The sequence below is a fragment of the Rhinolophus sinicus genome, linkage group LG03, assembly GCF_036562045.2.
Source record: "Rhinolophus sinicus isolate RSC01 linkage group LG03, ASM3656204v1, whole genome shotgun sequence".
Lineage (NCBI taxonomy): Eukaryota > Metazoa > Chordata > Mammalia > Chiroptera > Rhinolophidae > Rhinolophus > Rhinolophus sinicus.
In genome coordinates this window covers 126,965,218-126,983,381 of record NC_133753.1, presented here as the reverse complement: position 1 = coordinate 126,983,381, position 18,164 = coordinate 126,965,218, and the positions used below count along the sequence as shown (strand labels likewise).

General features: G+C 36.8%; 1 protein-coding gene across 2 annotated transcripts in view; it reads right to left on the bottom strand.

Moving 5' to 3' along the window:
- FBXL17 (F-box and leucine rich repeat protein 17) overlaps positions 1-18,164 on the bottom strand; it is a 464,141-nt gene that overhangs the window by 308,286 nt on the left and 137,691 nt on the right. For both annotated transcript variants that reach the window (XM_019727982.2, XM_074328624.1), the window contains exon 5: positions 17,808-17,915. In XM_019727982.2, the coding sequence (XP_019583541.2) occupies positions 17,808-17,915 (108 nt within the window). The remainder of the gene's footprint in view (positions 1-17,807; positions 17,916-18,164) is intronic.

The following is an 18,164-nucleotide window of genomic DNA, read 5'->3' as shown; positions in this document are numbered from 1 at the left end:
ACCTAAAATAATCCTTCATAGTCTGAAACAAATAATTACATTTAGGAAACTGACATTTTAATTAAACTTACTTTACTTATAAATTCACTGGTAGTCTTGGGTTATACAAATCACCAAGGATCTGAACAAGCAAAGCCATACAACCAAATTTTTCTAAATGCCTCATTCCACTTTTTTAACATTTAGTAAGACATTTTAAAAGAAACTTAAGTCAGAATGTAGACTGTAGGTAATCACCTTTCAGTTTAATACTGCTTTTATTGGGAAAAAAAATATTACTTATAACCAATTCAGGTTAAAAACTGAAATTAGTCAATGGTTGGTATGTACGTAAGTACAAAATGAGATACTAAAATGTTACCTAGGAAACACAGGCTTGGAGGATTATAAAAAGACCTTCAATGGCTTCCAAATTTTTTTAAGACTGTGGAAAAGTAAAAATGAACCAAAATCCTCTATCATACAGGTTGACTACAGTGGATACGGCAACATAAGAGGACTCACGGCACCTTCACAAAGACAGCAGGGATGTTCCACTGTTTCAGGCTAACGACGATAATTTACATGAAGCCAGGTGGAGATGATAATTTTTAAAAAGACTAAACACTTCTGTATAGTTAATTGTGTTCAAATGTCAACTAGTACCTCGATTACTCCTTGCCAGCCCTGCAGATGTCAGCTGTATGGGGACTGCGCTTCAGAGCAATCAGTTAGAATCTTTAGGGATCAAAGTCAAGGATTAAGACAGGCTGCCTTGCTGATGATGGGATTACTGGGGCCCTAGATCAGCACCACACACTCACCTGCCAATCACCTGTCGGGCTGCCAAGACGGAGATCACAGGAGAGACCAAAGGCACAGGGAGACAGAAGGGTTAGAAAAAGGCATTTATAAGAAAATTGGGGAGAGCCTCCTGTTAGGGACAGGGAGGGAGACACAGGAGGAAGGGAGGGGGTTGTAGCATGAGTCTTGCGTGGGTCTAAAACTGGGAAAATTAGTAAAGAAACTAAGACTGCTGGGAATGGAAAAGTAAGGGGCAGAGAGGGAATTTCTGCCCCCAGCGTAGGAAGGCTTCCACACCTTGATAGGATCTGATACCTACACTTAGAGAACAGCTTGGCTGGACAAGGAAGCAGAGAACGAGGGGCATCCCTTCTGCTCAGCAACTCGGCCTTCTGAACCTCAGCTTGGTTAAAGCTGGCACTAGAGTATTGGAAATGGTCATCCAAGCTCGGTAAGCCACATTTTGGACATCAGGCAAACCCTTTCCAGCACCTCATAGAACCGAGAACCTCAGGGTGGAACTGAAAGCTTCTAAATAGCCTGAGAGCCTGGCAGAGAGCATAAAAATTTCTAATTCTAATCATGAAAATAGGATATCCAGGATCTTGAATGCTATCACATCCACCAAAACTACCATGTTAATTCTCTGGCAGCTTCTGTAAGTATTCCTTCCGACCACTGCCTTCTGACACACACTGGGCTGCTGTCTCTTTGCTTGATTTCCAAATCCAAGGCCTATTGGGTTCAGCCATTCTCCTAATGGATCTGACATATTTCACCATTTTATTCACATTCTGTTTGGCTTTCTAGGACACTTTACTGCACTGCTTCTCCTCAGCGCTATCCCTTCTCTCTCCTTGCCACATCAGCCAGATTCATATACCTTAGATAACTTTGATCACATCGCCCACCGCCTCCGACACCTTGAGGAAACAAAAGTATTCCAACTGCAGAACGGACTCGCAGAGCTTGCCTATCGAGGCCCTTCGCCGGCCATCCCTACCATTCCCAGATGTCCATTAAGCTGGCTCAAATGTCTTCCCCCAAGTTTTGAGAAGTTGTTCTCGCTGTGCTCAGAGAGCTGTGTTCATTATTTTAAAACTAATCTCACTTCCCGATTACATTAGAGAGAAAAAATTAGTGAGTCTTAGAAATATACTCGCCTTAACACAAATTACTAACCAGGCAATCCTCAACATAACTTACGTGCTTTAGACAGGAATTGGCAACAGCTGTCAAGGGACCATGGACGCAACGTTCCCTTCCTGCGACACCTACTTGGGGGTCCCCTTTTCATCTTTTCCATCTCCTTCACCCTTTCTTTCTCCTTACCTTCCCCCCCCCCCCCCGCCGCCCCACACCACCCCAGCCCTTCCTGGGCTGTGTTGCCTAGGACCAGTCTCTCATTACAAATGTTTGACATCTAATCTTGATGCTTGAGTTGGCTCCTATCTGGGTCTCTGGTGCACTAGCTGTGATGCACTTTCATTCAGTCTTCATTCACACTTATTTCAATGTTTCCTGAACAACTGGTTCTAACTTTGGTTACACATTAGGATCATATGGGGAACTTTAAAAAAATAAAATATAAAAATACAAGATCAGGTCCCAGCCTTAGGGGTTCTAATTTAATTGGCTTGGGGCAAGGTCTGCCATCACTATTTGTGAAAAGGATAACCAGTTGATCCCAGAATGGACTAGGACCACTTCTCTAGTGCAGAATGACTGATATTTATATCCAGTTATGTCAAGTGTAAAACTAATTTGTAAAAAGCAGCCTCTTCAACATTCAGAAAAGAATGCAGATATTACTCATATAGGCAGTAACTACTTACTGCGCACCTATTATATACCTGAAAACATTCTAGCTGCTTAAAATAAAGTAGTAAAAAAAAAAAAAAACAGACAAAAATCCCTGTCCATAGTAGTGCTCATAATTTCTAGCAGGAAGAGGACAGGGAGAACAATAAATTAAATAAGTAAGCAAATTATATAGTATGTTAAATGGTGTTAAGTGCTATAGAGAAAAAATAAAGCAAGGCAAGGCTTGCTCCACAATCGAGTGGAGGAAGATGGGGTATAATTTTAGTCAAGGATGATCCCATTGAAAAGATGGTATTTGAACAAAGATACAAAAGAGGTGAGGGAACAAACAAAACTGTGCTGATGTCTAGGGCAAGACTTAGTGCAAAGGCCATGAGACTGGCCTAACATTTTGGAGGATTGGCCAGGAGCCACAGGTCCTGGAGGAGAGTGAATAGAAGGGAAACTAACAGGGAACATGGCCAAAGAGGTGAGTGAAGTAGGGCAGACTCTCTGAGGCCGTGTAAGCCAAAGTAAGGTTTTTAGCTTTTGCTCTGAGGAATTTGGGGAGCCACTGGAGGTTTTCAGCAAGAGTGGGACATGATCTAACTTATATTTTAGAATGATCACTCTAGCTTCTGTGTGCGGCTAAAATAAGAGCAAGGGTGGAAGCAGAGCGAGGTGGTGTTGAATTAATCCAGTCAAGTGATATCAGTGACTTGGACCACAGTGAGAGCAGCTGGAGGTGATATGAGGTGATCAGATTCTCGGTATATTTGAAATTAGAAAACAGACACGTAGACCAATGGAATAGAATTGAGAACTCAGAAATAAAACCACATATATATGGACAGATAATTTTTGACAAAGAAGCAAAAAACATACAATGAAGAAAAGACAGCCTCTTGAATAAATAGTGCTGGGAGAATTGGAAAGCCACCTGCAAAAGAATGAAACTGGACTGCTATCTGTCACCATGTACCAAAATTAATTCAAAATGGATCAAAGACTTAAGCATAAGACCTGAAACAATAAACTGTATAGAAGAAAACATAGGTACTAAACTTATAGACCTTGGGTTCAAAGAGCATTTCATGAATTTGACTCCAAAGGCAAGGGAAGTAAAAGCTAAAATAAATGAATGGGACTATATCAAACTTACAAGCTTCTGCACAGCAAAAGAAACCATCGACAAAATAAAGAGGCAACCAACTGAATGGGAGAAGATTTTTGCAAACAGTGCCTCCAATAAGGGGCTAATATCCAAAATATACAAGGAACTCATGCAACTCAACAACAAAAAACAAACAACCCAATTGAAAAATGGGCAGAGGACCTGAAGAGACATTTCTCCAAAGAGGACATACAAATGGCAAACAGACATATGAAAAAATGCTCAGCATCACTACTCATCAGAGAAATGCAAATAAAAACCACAATGAGATATCACCTCACCCTAGTTAGAATGGTTATCATCAACAAGACAAATAGTAACAAGTGTTGGAGAAGCTGTGGAGAAAAAGGAACCCTCATACACTGTTGGTGGGAATGCAGACTGGTGCAGCCGTTATGGAAGGCAGTGTGGAGGTTCCTCAAAAAATAAAAAATAGAATTACCATATGACCCAGCAATCCCTCCCCTGGGTATCTACCCCAAAAATCTGAAAACATTTATCCATAAAGACGCGTGTGCTCCAATGTTCATTACAGCTTTATTTACGGTGGCCAAGACATGGAAACAACCAAAATGTCCTTCAATAGATGAATGGATAAAGAAGTTGTGGTATATATACACAATGGAATACTATTCGGTGGTAAGAAAAGGTGAAATAGGACCATTTGTGACAACATGGATGGATCTTGAGAATATAATGCTAAGCGAAATAAGTCAGACAGAAAAAGCAGAGAACCATATGATTTCACTGATATGTGGTATATAAACCAAAAACAACAAAAGAGCAAGACAAACAAATGAGAAACAAAAACTCATGGACGCAGACAATAGTTTAGTGGTTACAGAGGGTAAGGGGGGTGGGGGGTGGTAGATGAGGGTAAAGGGGATCAAATATACGGTGATGGAAGGAGAACTGACTCTGGGTGGTGAACACACAATGGGATTTATAGATGATGTAATAGAGAATTGTACACCTGAAATCTATGTAACTTTACTAACAATTGTCACCCCAATAAACTTTAATTAAAAAAAAAAAAAGAATCAACAGAGTTTTTTGACAACTAGGTTACGGGGCATGAGAGCAAAAGAAGAATCAAGGATGATTCTAAGATTTTGAGTTTCAGCAACTGGAAGTTATCGTTCCAATTAACTAAGATGGTTTGGAGACAGGTAGAAAAAGAGAGTCCGTTTGTGTTATGGCTGAGATGCCTCATAGCTATCCAAGGAGAGATGTCAAATAAATTTGGGAACCCTCAGCACATAGATGGCATTTACACTTCTAAATTTGATATATAAAAGTATTAACTACATGTAAATGTGCCAAACTAGTACAATCATAACAGCCTTAAAATTTATAGTGACTAAAAAAATAAATTATTAAGGAATTGATTAAATTAATATGCAGGCATACATATATACACCTAGAGTAATACAATATAATCTGTCGTGGGTTAGCACAATTCTATAAAAAAGTCCATTAACAGCAGTAGTGTCCTGAGCCACCTGGGGCAGTTATAAAGCTGCCTTCATTTCCTATCAGAGCATAATTCAGCCTTCAGGGCGCCAATGCACGTCCTCTGTCCAACCTCCTGGGATGTCCACAGTCAGAGTAAGATACTTTGCCCTCTGTGCCGCCACTTACATTGCTCGTTCTCCCACCACAGCCTTAAACACACTGCTTTATCATTTGGTCTAATTAAATGTATGTTCCTCCCACTAGAGTCCTGCAGGTCGGGGATGTCTTTCTCACTTTTGTATCACCAGGTGACACAAAACATGGTGGGGAGTGCTTATTGCTGAATGAGCAAATTTGAAATCGAGACCAAAACTTTCAAGATAAATTCATTTATTTAAATTTCCAGAAGTCAGGTCTCTGTCTTTTATCAATATCAAACATGGGATCTGCAGTTATGAAGCCACATATTTTTAAAAGTGATATATGTGAACAGAAACTTCGCTAAGACATAAGCATTAAATAAGAAAAAAAAAAACACTCTCACTCCACACAATTAAAGGTTATTTCAGAACAAGAAGCGTAATCAGTTCTTTATTTATATATTTAGTCTTAAAATGAAGAACATGAAAAATAAAAAAAGCCTCTGTAAGTTGTCAGAGTTATGATGTGTGTGGCAGGAATGTTGAGTCGTTCACCAAAATTTTAATCACTATCTTCTGCTGCAGAAATGTGAATTTGTTAATTGGATTTCTGCTCCTTCGTGTACCTATTGAGAAAGGGTGCTCTGTTCCTCCCCTTTCACTCTGGCAGGCAGCACATTCTCTAATTGACTTTTCTCTAGGACTTTTCTTTCCACCAAATTCCTTTCTAGTCTCCATGTAAGATTTCTAGAGCTCATAACAAACTACAAATAGCAGTTAAGGTTAGCAGCACTAAGCAGCTCTGTCTGTCACTTTTTTATCCAACAAGGGCTAAGAAGCAGAACTTTTCTTCAATTAAAAAAAAAAAAATAAAACGTTCACACTGCTACACTCAAATAAGAAAAAAAAATCAAAGCTTAATAATTAAGGGTAAATTCAGTCAAATGTGAAGGCAATCAAGGACAGAATACTTCATCTAATTGGATCGTTTGTGTGCTTCTCTTTCATTTCCTCTCACCAAGTTTAGAGATCTAGCTAAAAAAAAAAAAAAAAAAAAAAAGACAGTTCATGGAATTTTGAACCCATCTTAGTCACTTACATCCACATATCACACATTGATGTGTTGAAAGTTTGGAAATATAATCCAAATAAAAGTTTTGCAACTGTATTTGTAAAAGTAGTAAAATAACTGAAATTCCATTAGCCCGGCACAAAAGCTTCCCATATCCAAGCCAAGAGACCTATACACTGACTTCTTACACTATTAAACGGAAACAGTCGCATTATTTCATTCTTTATTTCTAAATGTGTACAGCTAAAAAAAAAGGAATGAAATTAATGATTTTTAATTTTTAAAATATTCTGGCATATATTTTTCTTTTCTGGGTTTCAAAAAATGTTACAGAAATGTTGTACACACTCTCTAAAATAAAATGACTCCTTTTTCTTTCTTCCTGGTTTAGAATATGCAAGAGGGACTCGACTTCACATCGAAAATCTCTTAGCCTCTCACTTCTGGGCCTCAGCTTAAAGCCAAAGCACTGAGTAAAAAATGCCTAAACCTTCATTTCAGAAATTATTGTTCATGTTCTATGACCAGGTTGTTCCACAGAATGTGAGCCAAAAAGCCCCATCACACAGGATGATAAGCACCAGCTGAGCCACTTCCCATCTTTGGATCTTCTATACTCCCAGAAAAAGATTTCCTAACACAAGGAAAAGCAGCGTGAGTCCCTGTCAACAGGTACCTGAAGCTTCTCCCTGGGAGTTACTCCATAGGTCCAGAGCACCCTACGTTCCCCAGGAAAAAAACAGCTAACCTAGGCATCCATCAGCAGGCTTTCTCTCCTCTCAATCTCTAAGCCATATGTATGAGACGAAACATTCCAAATCTGTATGTAATTCTTTCCCTTATCATCCCTCCCGAAGTCCCCAAATCCCCCTTTTACTTGGAAGACAAATCTGATACTAACAATCTAAAAATGAATCAATCAAATCACTCCTACTAGTGAGAAAGTAGGCACAGAATCTCATCCTAAAAAAATCAGGATGCAGGTTTGGAAACAATACTATTTCTTCCACAATCTTCATTTCTGGCACTGTACTTGATTTAATTATTCATAGTATTATCCAAGTACCCCAACACCCGATGATAATGAAAGAACAAACTTTCACTTTCTAGGTGACAATACCTAAAAAGACTCCAACTTTTTAAAGTATATGTACAGAATCATACTCAAAATCCATGCTAGGAACTCTCCAAATACTGAATCAGATTCCATTTGTTTTACTTAGTTTTACCTTTGTTCTACAACAGCAATTCCAAGAAGCAACAGCATTTGGTTTACGATATATTTACACTTGGAATTGTTAAGTTTTAATTCCTGACTCAATGTGAAGAGCTGGAAGTGAATGATCTAAAATTCTAGATTAATGACTGTGCTATAGGCAGTGTATCCATTACCACAAGAAATGGTAATCAGAAAACATCTTTATGAAGTTTTCCTTGATATTAAATAATATAGCACATGAAATGACATTATCATTAAAGCAGTTAACACAAATTTTTCCAAAACGAACTGCAAAAATGTATAACTCTGACTTATATATTAAAGTACTACTTTCTGATACAAAGAACTGTCCATCTGTAATGCTGTTCACTCAACTAATTTTCTCCACTGATGAGTTAAAAAGCTTCAACCGATTGAGATGAAAATTAAAAGTACAATATCTAGTGTACATCCAAGTTAAAATTTCAAATATTGATTTATGATTTACTTTAATATTATGTACTTTGAGTCACTTATACCTCCTCACATCAATAAAAAACATAACTAAGATTTTTTAAAATTAATAAATAAAAGTACTGACATGATAGCATGTTATTTTTTTGTCAGTCAAAACCATCAACGTATAATTCAAACTAACTAGTAACTAATAACCAATAATGCAGATAACTAGTTCATAACAATTAGCTTCTTATTTAGTTGAATATTATTCTTGACATTATACATCATGGCTCTGGGGAAACATTTAGATTTTCTTCTTGCTAGGAGCATGTATAAAAACTACCTTTTTGTGATTAAGCAGCTAGCCCTCTATCCTGTTCTCAGGCATCACCGTGGTCTGGTAGCTTCATTACTCTTAACTGCCATGTAGCTCGCTGCTCCTTCCTCTCTGGTTATAGCTAGTGTAGATTCAGGACTAGCTATGACTAGTGATAGTCTAAAGAAGGGTCAAGTCTAATTTAAATCTTACATTATGTGCAATTCTTTGCTTTGTGCTTTGATCTCCATTGTTACAAGATTTCTCGGAGAGGAAATAAATATCAGTTCTATTTTCACAAATGCACTCTAGTGTAAGAAACACAGAAAAGAGGAACACAGAAAGGAAGGTGTGTTAGGGTCTAGCCAGGAAAGTAGAAACCACTATAAATATTTATTAAATTACACAAAGGGAATTTCATTAAGGAAATTGGTTATTCTAACGAGGTACAAGCTGAGAAGACAAACTGGGGAGGCTAGCATAACCCAGAGATTTAGCAACAGCAGGAAGCCATGAGCACCCCTAAGCTGGAGGTTCAAAAGGAAAGGGCAGTATTACTGGAACCCACAGGCCATGGTCCTGCAATACAATCTGAAGCCACAGGGGAGCTCTCCAGGGCTGGAACTGTGGAGAAGATAAAGCTGTTACCAAAAAGGCTACCTGAGAGAGAGAGGGAGGGAGGGAAATACTCCAGCTTTCCCTCCCACTAAATGCAGTCTGCAGAGTGAAACCCCCTATGATAAAGAAGAGCCTGCTTACAGAGAAAAAATGACCGGAGGACAAACAGATCTAGAAGCAGCACAAAGCAAAAGGAAAGAAAGGAGAAGGGGAGCCAGTTTCCAACAATGAAAAGACCGAGTCAATCCAATGGGAGTTCTTTAGAAAAACCCACAAACAGGAATAATTGCCAATATTCCTGCACCTTGCCTGAGAAACCCAGGGTGCTGACCAACTTTGTTTTCTTCTCCCAGCCAGATGAAAGCTGTAAAAATCATAACTTGAGCCGCTTTCTCAGGCACAGGGGTATTGTTCCATTTTTAAAGATGGGAGATTGATAGCCAATTGCAAGTTTAAAAAATACCTCTGATCAAGCATAATAACTAACTAAGCATTTCCTCTACTGAAGAGAAATCTCCAGTGGAGAGCTTTTTCTTGGGAAAAGAAATGTTGTTGGCCAATCTTCCCACTGGGAGACAATCAATTGAAAGGAAGTCTACAGTAGGAAGCAAGCTATGTTTCGGACGGGTTTGTAAGTACACAGTGGTCAACAACTTTTATGCCTGTGAGACCTCTGGGATGGAGCACAAATGTGAGGAGCTCAACTGCTGTTAGTCAATGGACTCTATTGGACTCTGTGATTGGGCCAGTGTGTCTGGAGACGAGGGAGCTCAGAACCAAACTTTACACCAAAAAAATATTGTGGAAAATAATGAGTAGTAATACATATGCCCAAATTCTGGTTAAATATTGAGGTTCCAAGTTAAATTTCAGGACACACTGTCCTACTGTAGTATACATAATTTTTGACTAATAGGGAGTTACTATGGAAATGAATTCCCTATTTTCAATGAATGCAACTATAATAAAGATGTGACACAATCTTCCTTTCAGTATCCAGGAGCTCTTTTACATCATCATTATAAACATCACACAACGTTAAACAAATATTGTAAAGAAAATCTGATTACTTGGATTCTGTATGATTGAATGACATACTATGTGTGTGTACTATGTTTAAATATGTGTGTGTATAAACATATAATATGTACACACGCAGGCACTTCCCATGGCTGACCTGCACAGGTCTAGTGAAAATAGTGCTTAAATAAGACAGTTGAGCTAATTAAAAATGAAGCATTGTTAAGTATCTTATAAATATTCAAAACTAATAAGTCAACATAACTGTCAATGTTTGTAATCAAATGAATGTTTTTTAAATTAGTTACATTCAATTAATTCTGTAATTCTCAATAAATGTTTATTTTAAATTAATAAAATCTGCTAACATTTTTTTTCCCCCTCGGTAGCATATTTCCTCATTAAGTGACATTATAACTTACTCTCATTAAACCCCAAATCTGGTTTCCCTAACTCATAAAGTCTGTTCTGTTGATTCAAAGACCTCATCGGTGTCCAATACCACTATTTATGTATAAATCAGAATACTGCGTAGACGCACACTGATCCTTAAATAAAATTTCTGTCAAAAAACAGTGCGAATGAATGTGAAAGTCTAAAAGAGAATGAAAGCAACAACTCTTAATATCTTTCTTGGATAAAGACTGACCTCATGTGTTAGAGACCAGATAAATACAGTTGAAATCCATTTTTAGAAGAATATTTACAACAAAGCCACAATTTATAAACAAGTGTGTAATAAAAATTCAAGGAGTGAACTGAGGATAATATAAGCAAAGTAAAATAATATTTAAAATATAAAGCCAACATCCAAGAAAGGCCCTTTCAAAAAAGACTGCCAACTTTCCTCTTTTTATATTTACATATTTATACTAAAGCCTGAAGCAACTATTTTATCAAAGAACAGATGCAACAAAGAAACTCATTTGTTCATTTCACTTGGTAGGACTTTCACAAATGAAGTCATTAGAAAGATTAATTCATTTATTTTACGAGTGCCGCATTGATGCATCCTGCTATAGTAGTTGCTGAAATGAAAATGTAGCAAAACGCATATACATTACAACCAGGTGTGAGTAATAGAGTTATAAAATATAAAGAGTAGCCTCACTGAACAAGTATTACTTACCAGAATGAAAAAAAAAATGTGATAAATTGATATAGCTTATGTAGACACAGCCTATACGAATTTAGAAAAATTAAAATCAAAGTCACTAATTTTTGCAAAATAAGGTACAACAGTATATTCCCGATTCAGTGCATTGCTATGTAAGAATTTTTTTTAATGATTTGATTAAAAATACTATTTTAATTGTTCAGTGTGTTAACTTAAATCATTCAATAACCCTTGAAAGGTTAGCAGGGAAAGGAAAAACAAAACATAAAGAGCAGACGAATAGTTATCAATCTTAACATTCAGCACTGGCACTCAGGTAGAAACAAGGTTCATAAAGTTTTTAAGTAAGATTTATTTTCATGAAAATTATTTTACATTTTTATTTTAATGAAAGAATATAAGTGGGTTAGGACGAAAGAGCTAGAAAGAGCTTTCATACATCGTGATTAATATTTTTCTCAGTAATTAATTCATTCATTTATTTATTTATTTTATTTGTCAACAGCTTCTTTAGTTACTGTATGTTCCAAGCAACTTCCTCTGCAACACTAGAGGGAGGTAAATGCTATGATTATCCTTTTACAGACAAGGAAATTTAGGCAAAAAGATTAGGTGATTTGCCTAAGGTCATATAATCAATAGTCACGGCCATCAGCTTTGATGACAGCAGTAAGTGGTTTGCTACCTGTTGCAAACTTCCAAGAAAAAAATTAATGGATCAGACCTACGTATTCTCAACACTCTGGTTTTGGCTTAACTCTTAAGCCTAAAAAGAACCCAAAACACGGTCATGCAACAAACAGCCCTTCATAATACTCACTGGTTCGTACTCACAAGGGAATATTTCAGAGCTGAATGAATTTAAGAATACATATGTTTCACGCCTCAAAATATCACTCAGGTACCATAATTAATCAGAAACAGATGAAGTGATAATGTATGACTAAGCAGAAATATCACCCCTAAAGTAGCAAAATAGAATGTTCTTCTTTTAGAATAAGACATTCTAAACTGATTAGGTGTTTGGAAATTTAAAAGGCAAGGAAGTTCATCTTTTATTTCCACCCTGTGAATAAACAAGGAAAGGAAGTTGATAAATTGAGTTAGCTGCATGAATGAACATTCTTTCAGTTACTTATGTTAAATTGACTGAAAAAAAATCAATTTTGTTTTCCTTTAGAAAACATTTCATATTTTCAAACATAAGCACTTTTAAATTGTATGTTTTTTTTAAGTTTTTAAAATATGACTATGGTCCAAGAAAATGGCAGAAGTTTGGTCACTTTGTTTAGCTGTCTGTTACCCACCAACCCTCCAAAAATCCTCTATTTAAAAATAGAAACTAGCAAACATGAAAAATTTCAACCAAACCCATACTTGACATATTCCAAGAACTCAGTTCATGTTTATAAGCTGAATAACTGAAGCAACAATAAGATTTAATGTAGCATCAGAATTAATATTAACTAACACTTGAAACTTTAAAAAATATCAACAATCTAAAAAGAAAATAGATATATCCCTAAATTATGAAAAATATGAAAGTTTTACATAGCATAGAATAAATTTTTTGCCAAAATTTCTTTACCATCTTCCTTAATAATCATTTAAAATAAGATCTTCCTTAGTGACTGAAATTATCTCAACTGATCTGATATAAATCAATTCATTATGAATTTGTGGCATTAAATTCATGAATCTGCAGCATTTCTGAGGTTTGCATTCCAAATACATGTAAAAATAACTTGGGTGCAGCCGGATGGCTCAGTTGATTAGAGCTCGAGCTCTGGATGGCAGGGTTGCTGGTTCAATTCCCACATGGGATGGTGGGCTGCGCCCCCTGCAACTAAAGATTGAAAAAGGCAACTGGACTTGGAGCTGAGCTGTGCCCTCCACAACTAGATTGAAGGACAGTGACTTGGAGCTGATGGGCCCTGGAGAAACACACTGTTCCACAATATTCCCCAATAAAATTTAAAACAAAATAAAATAATTTGCCACTTTGACATTTCAGACTCCATAACCCTATTGGTGCAACTGTTTTTTTTCCATTAATATTATACGTTAATATTAATTATTATCCTGCTCACCTCCATGTTACTGTGCATTCTTAAAAAGCATATTAAATAATATGATTTTATCATGCTGCATTAGTAACACTTAAAACTTTTTCATCCCTTAAAGGTTTTTTTTTCTTATTACGGAAATTTTCAAATATAAACAAAAGTAATGAGGACAGTATAATGAAGCCCCACGTCCTATAACCCAGCTCAATTATCCGTATTTTGCCATTTTTGTCTCCTTTATTGGCCTATCCGTTTTTCTGTTTCTTATTTTTATCCCCTTTATAATATTTTAAACCAAATCCCTAACATTGTGTCATTTTACTAGTAAATACTCAAGTATATATCTCTCACTTATAAAGTTTTTTAAATATAACAAATATTTGGAAAATTCCCCACTGAGCAAATTGAGCCCAGAGTATTATTGAAGGGAAGGTTCTTAACAACAAATGCAGTTTCTTTCAGAGATACAGGGGTATTAAAGTAACCTATTTCTTCTTGAGTGAGCTTTGGTAGTTTGTATCTTTCAAATACATTTTCCATTCCACCTAATTTGTAGAATTTATAGGCATAAAGATGTCGATAATATTCCCTTGTTATGAGTTACGGCATTGGCAATTTGAGTTCTCCATATCTCTCTTTTTCTTAGTCAGTCTCAATAGCAATTTATCAATTCATTTTATTAAGAACCAGCTTTTGGTTTTATTAATTTTCTGTTATTTTTATGTTCTGTATCATTTATTTCCACTTCGCTCTTCATTCATTCCTTTCCTCACTTACTTTATCCACGGTTGACGGTGGATAACTGAGCCCACCAAAGGCACAACTGCAGATAAGGAGGGATTACTGTATTTTACCTAAAGAGTACTTCAGCAGCATCACACTAAATCTGATGTGTTGTGTTTTCATTCTCATTTAGTTCAATATACGTTCTAAAGATTTTTTCTTTACTCATGGGTTATTTAGGATTGGATGCACTAGGAAGATGAGCCACAGATATCTGGAATTCTCTGTGTGGTTCTCTCCACTCCAGTAATCTGTCCTCTAAACTCTGGCTGCCTTGGTGTCTGGACTTTCTGTTCTGTCTCAGCTCAGACAGTCTGCCTGCGTCCTCCCTCCCTGTACTGCATGTTGGAAACTCTTTCAATGCATGAAACCGAAAAATCATAGGCTCTTCTTGTTTGTTTCTCATATCTCAGGGATCACTGTCTTTGGCTGTCTAATATCCAGTGTCTTGAAGACCATTGTTTCGTTTATTTTATCTAGTTTTCTGGGTTGTTTCAGGGAAGAGAGTAAATCTGGTCCCTATTCCACCTTAGCTAGAATAAATCCACTTTTGCTTTTTATATACATCATTATGAACTTATGACTTTTATACATTTTGTTTGTTTTAGTCCATTGCAATCATTTTTTTTTTTTTTGATGTTCAAAGTATCCCAACTTAGGCAAGTGGGAGCTACTACATGTTGGCCTTTGGGTTCTTTTGACATGTTTCTACTAGTCCCTTTAGTGGTAAAGATATTTAGGCACTATAGTCTAGACACTAGGGGTTAATTATATATTTGCATTTGCCAAACTTGTTTTTAAAAAGTAGGAGAGAGAGCAAGAGAACAAGATAGAGATATTTTACATTTATAAATAGATACACTGCAACAGAAAGAACACACTTCTGTTGGAGAAGACTCAATTCTGCCACATACAACAAGTCACTAACATTCTCAACTGTTAAATGGAGGCCTCAAAAGTTCTTATCATTGTTTCCTAAATCTGGATCTCCAAGTTTCCAAACACAGTCCAGTAAACATGACTGTATCTTCTCAACCTGTGTGCATTCAGTCTTTGCTATTTCTGGACTCTCATTTACATAGTCATAGCAGCTTAGAAGGAGGGCCTCCTGTTCCAATATTGATTGATATTAACAGAATCTACTAAGAGTGTATCATCAATAAATATTGCAAAGTAAGTAAGTCTCCAGCAAGACAGTATATCAAAGTAAAACTAAGTCCAAGGCACCACATTAATAGGATATCAATATTCTTCCATCCAATCTTCTGTCCTCTTGCCCTTGGTTTAACAATCTAAGTTATTACAAACCCCCAATTTTCCTTTCTAATTTACCAAAAACTTCACATTTCTTAGTTTCAGTGAAATCCCCACATAGTCTCTTCCAGATCAATGATTCTTAAATTCATAGATTCTTCTGGGTGCAAGAAACTCTAGAGACAGATTCCCCTAGTCTATACACATCTCTTCATAGACAGGTAACTAAGAACTTTCATGGTACTTGCTTCTCCAGCAGACTGAGAACCAGAGAGTCAGTAAAGTAACAGTTGGAGAGATTTTTCAAATCAGATAAAATTAAACATGTATCGACTGAGAGTCTCAACACTCTATATCTGACACCTCCCTCATCATTTATTTAAAAATTACATACCATGATGGTAATCAATTATTTTGAAACTATACATCATGATGATAATAACAGTAATACAACTTTCTAAGGGCATTTATACATTTATAAACATGTTGTGAATGTAAATTACATTTCGGGTAATGTCTTAATATTAAAACACTTCATGAAAATGCAAATATTTTAACAAAAAAGCTTTAATTTCATTAAAAGCTGAATTCTACCCTTGGTTTTCAATCGATAAAACAGTTAAAATAGTTTTGCAAAAGCTATGCATGTTTAATTGCTATCTTGCCTTTACTTGAATCCAAGAAGCTGAGCAATAATATCACACCAGAAACCAGTCTTCTCATCAAAGCAAAGACGTTGTTGAGCAACACAAACGATCCTCAAAACTTTGTGGACCAGCTTTGATATGAGTCCAGGAGATTCTGACTGCTGACAGGACAAACCACCAATCCTGGCCCATAATTTTGAGAACCTTCTCAGCAAATTGAGCTTTCCAGTGCTGACATTTGTTGCTGCTGCTATTTTGTCACACAGAATAATTCTGATCTTTTAAGTACCAGGGTACTATAATTTTTGGCCATCTCAAAATGCTCAGGGAAGCACTTACTGATCTAATAAGTCTTGTTTTGTCTTTAATGAGTACAATTTTGAGTGATCGTAAAAATCCCACATACGGTCCTTATAACACTTGTTGTGCACAATCTGTTCATCCAAAGCCATTTTGACTCTACACCATAAACAGCATCGGAGGTGACTAGAAAAACATTCATCTACCAAGATGTTTGGGCCAAGGTTACAGGAAATGAATAAAAAATTATAGTTACATATGGTCTCAGTCGTACTAAGATGTTCCGACAGAGCAATAATTGAGAAGGTGGCTATCCTCCCCACTGGCTTTAGGCTCCAATCCTCAAAACACAATTAAAGCAGATCGGTCATTTAAGACACAGGACAATCACAGGCTCTGCTTTAGATAACTAGACTGGAACAGTGATTTCATTTTTTCTTTCTCAAAGTTTACTCTGATGTTCCAGGTATTTTGACATCATAACATCTATTTTAATATTAGTAACTACCATTTCCTTAACATTTAACGGCAATCTCGATACTAAGGCAAGCGCTGTGCTTACGTTACTTCAATGAATACCCTGAAAAACAGTTTGCCTGCTTAGCTGGGTAGTAAATGGCAGAGACGAGATTCAAACTCGAGCTGACAACAGAGCCCAGGCTCCTACGCACTGTGCCTTCCTGTCAGAGTCCTAGGTAACTCTCATAAATATTTGCTCTTTTCCTAGGGAAGGAAAAAACAAACATTATCTCCCACTAAACTGTAAGCTTAAAGAGACCAAGCCCAAAGAGCCCTGGATCTTTTCTGTTTTATTTCGGCATTGTGCTGCTAACACAGCAGTTTTTTTAATAGTAGGGAACTGAAGGAAGGTTGAATGAATAGGTTACTCAGCTAATTAAGTGGAAAAGGCAAGACTCACATCCATTCACCTAAGTACTTACTACATAATCTGGGTAAAACCTATACAGTGACAAATTTCAGATAATACACAGGTAAATTTTATAGTAGCCAGTTTTTCATTACATGTATGTAAAAATTAGCTCCTAATTATTTTACAGCTCTGGAAAGCAGTCGAGATGGCACACAAGTGAGAGATTACAAAGGAGCTGGCATTTTTGTCACTGCTAAAATATGAGATTTTATATATTTGCTATTATGAAAGCTTTGAGGTTAACTTTTGATATACATCAACCTCACATATTCAGCTTAATCCTACGCACTGACCATATTCCCTTCTTAAAAGATAAATATTCAGAGGACCTAAAGATATGCAAGCAATTAAAACTTCAATCAAAAAATTTTCTAAATGCAATACATTAGGTTAACATTTAAATAATTCTTGTCACATATAACAGTTTTCTGATTGCATATATTTCATAGTCATTAGCAATGCAAAAGCAAACACATAGGCTTCTCATTTACACGAGTAACCCATTGCAGAAAGGACAGGTTTGGTTGTCGTTTGCCTTAACCTGATCACCGTCACCAAACACTGATCCACGTCTGTAATAGTCTGACTTCCTCATTCGGGCACATTTAACGGCGCAAGGGCATCGACAGGGATGCTATCGGGCAACACTAAGGAGAAGCCATGGTACCTACCTTGGTTAGGTGAATGACTCCTTTGGAAGTCACCGAACAGCCCATGAAGCCGACATACTGAAGTTCAGGACAGTGCTCAGCAAACGCTTTCACCGACTGATCTGTCACCTGGGGAGAGACGTGAAGAAAGGTGTTCAAGGTGGCATTCCAGTGAATGTAAGGATTTGGCTCCTCCAATGCCATCTGCCCAACTGGCATCATTAATATGCCCCTGTCCATTGGATCATGTGAATCGGGACACAAATATGCGGCAGTATCGCTTGTGGTTTAAAAAAAAAATCCTTCCTTGACCCCACATCCCTTCTATGACCCCATGTTTTCCCACTTCTTTGAGAAAACATCTCAAAGATGTTGACA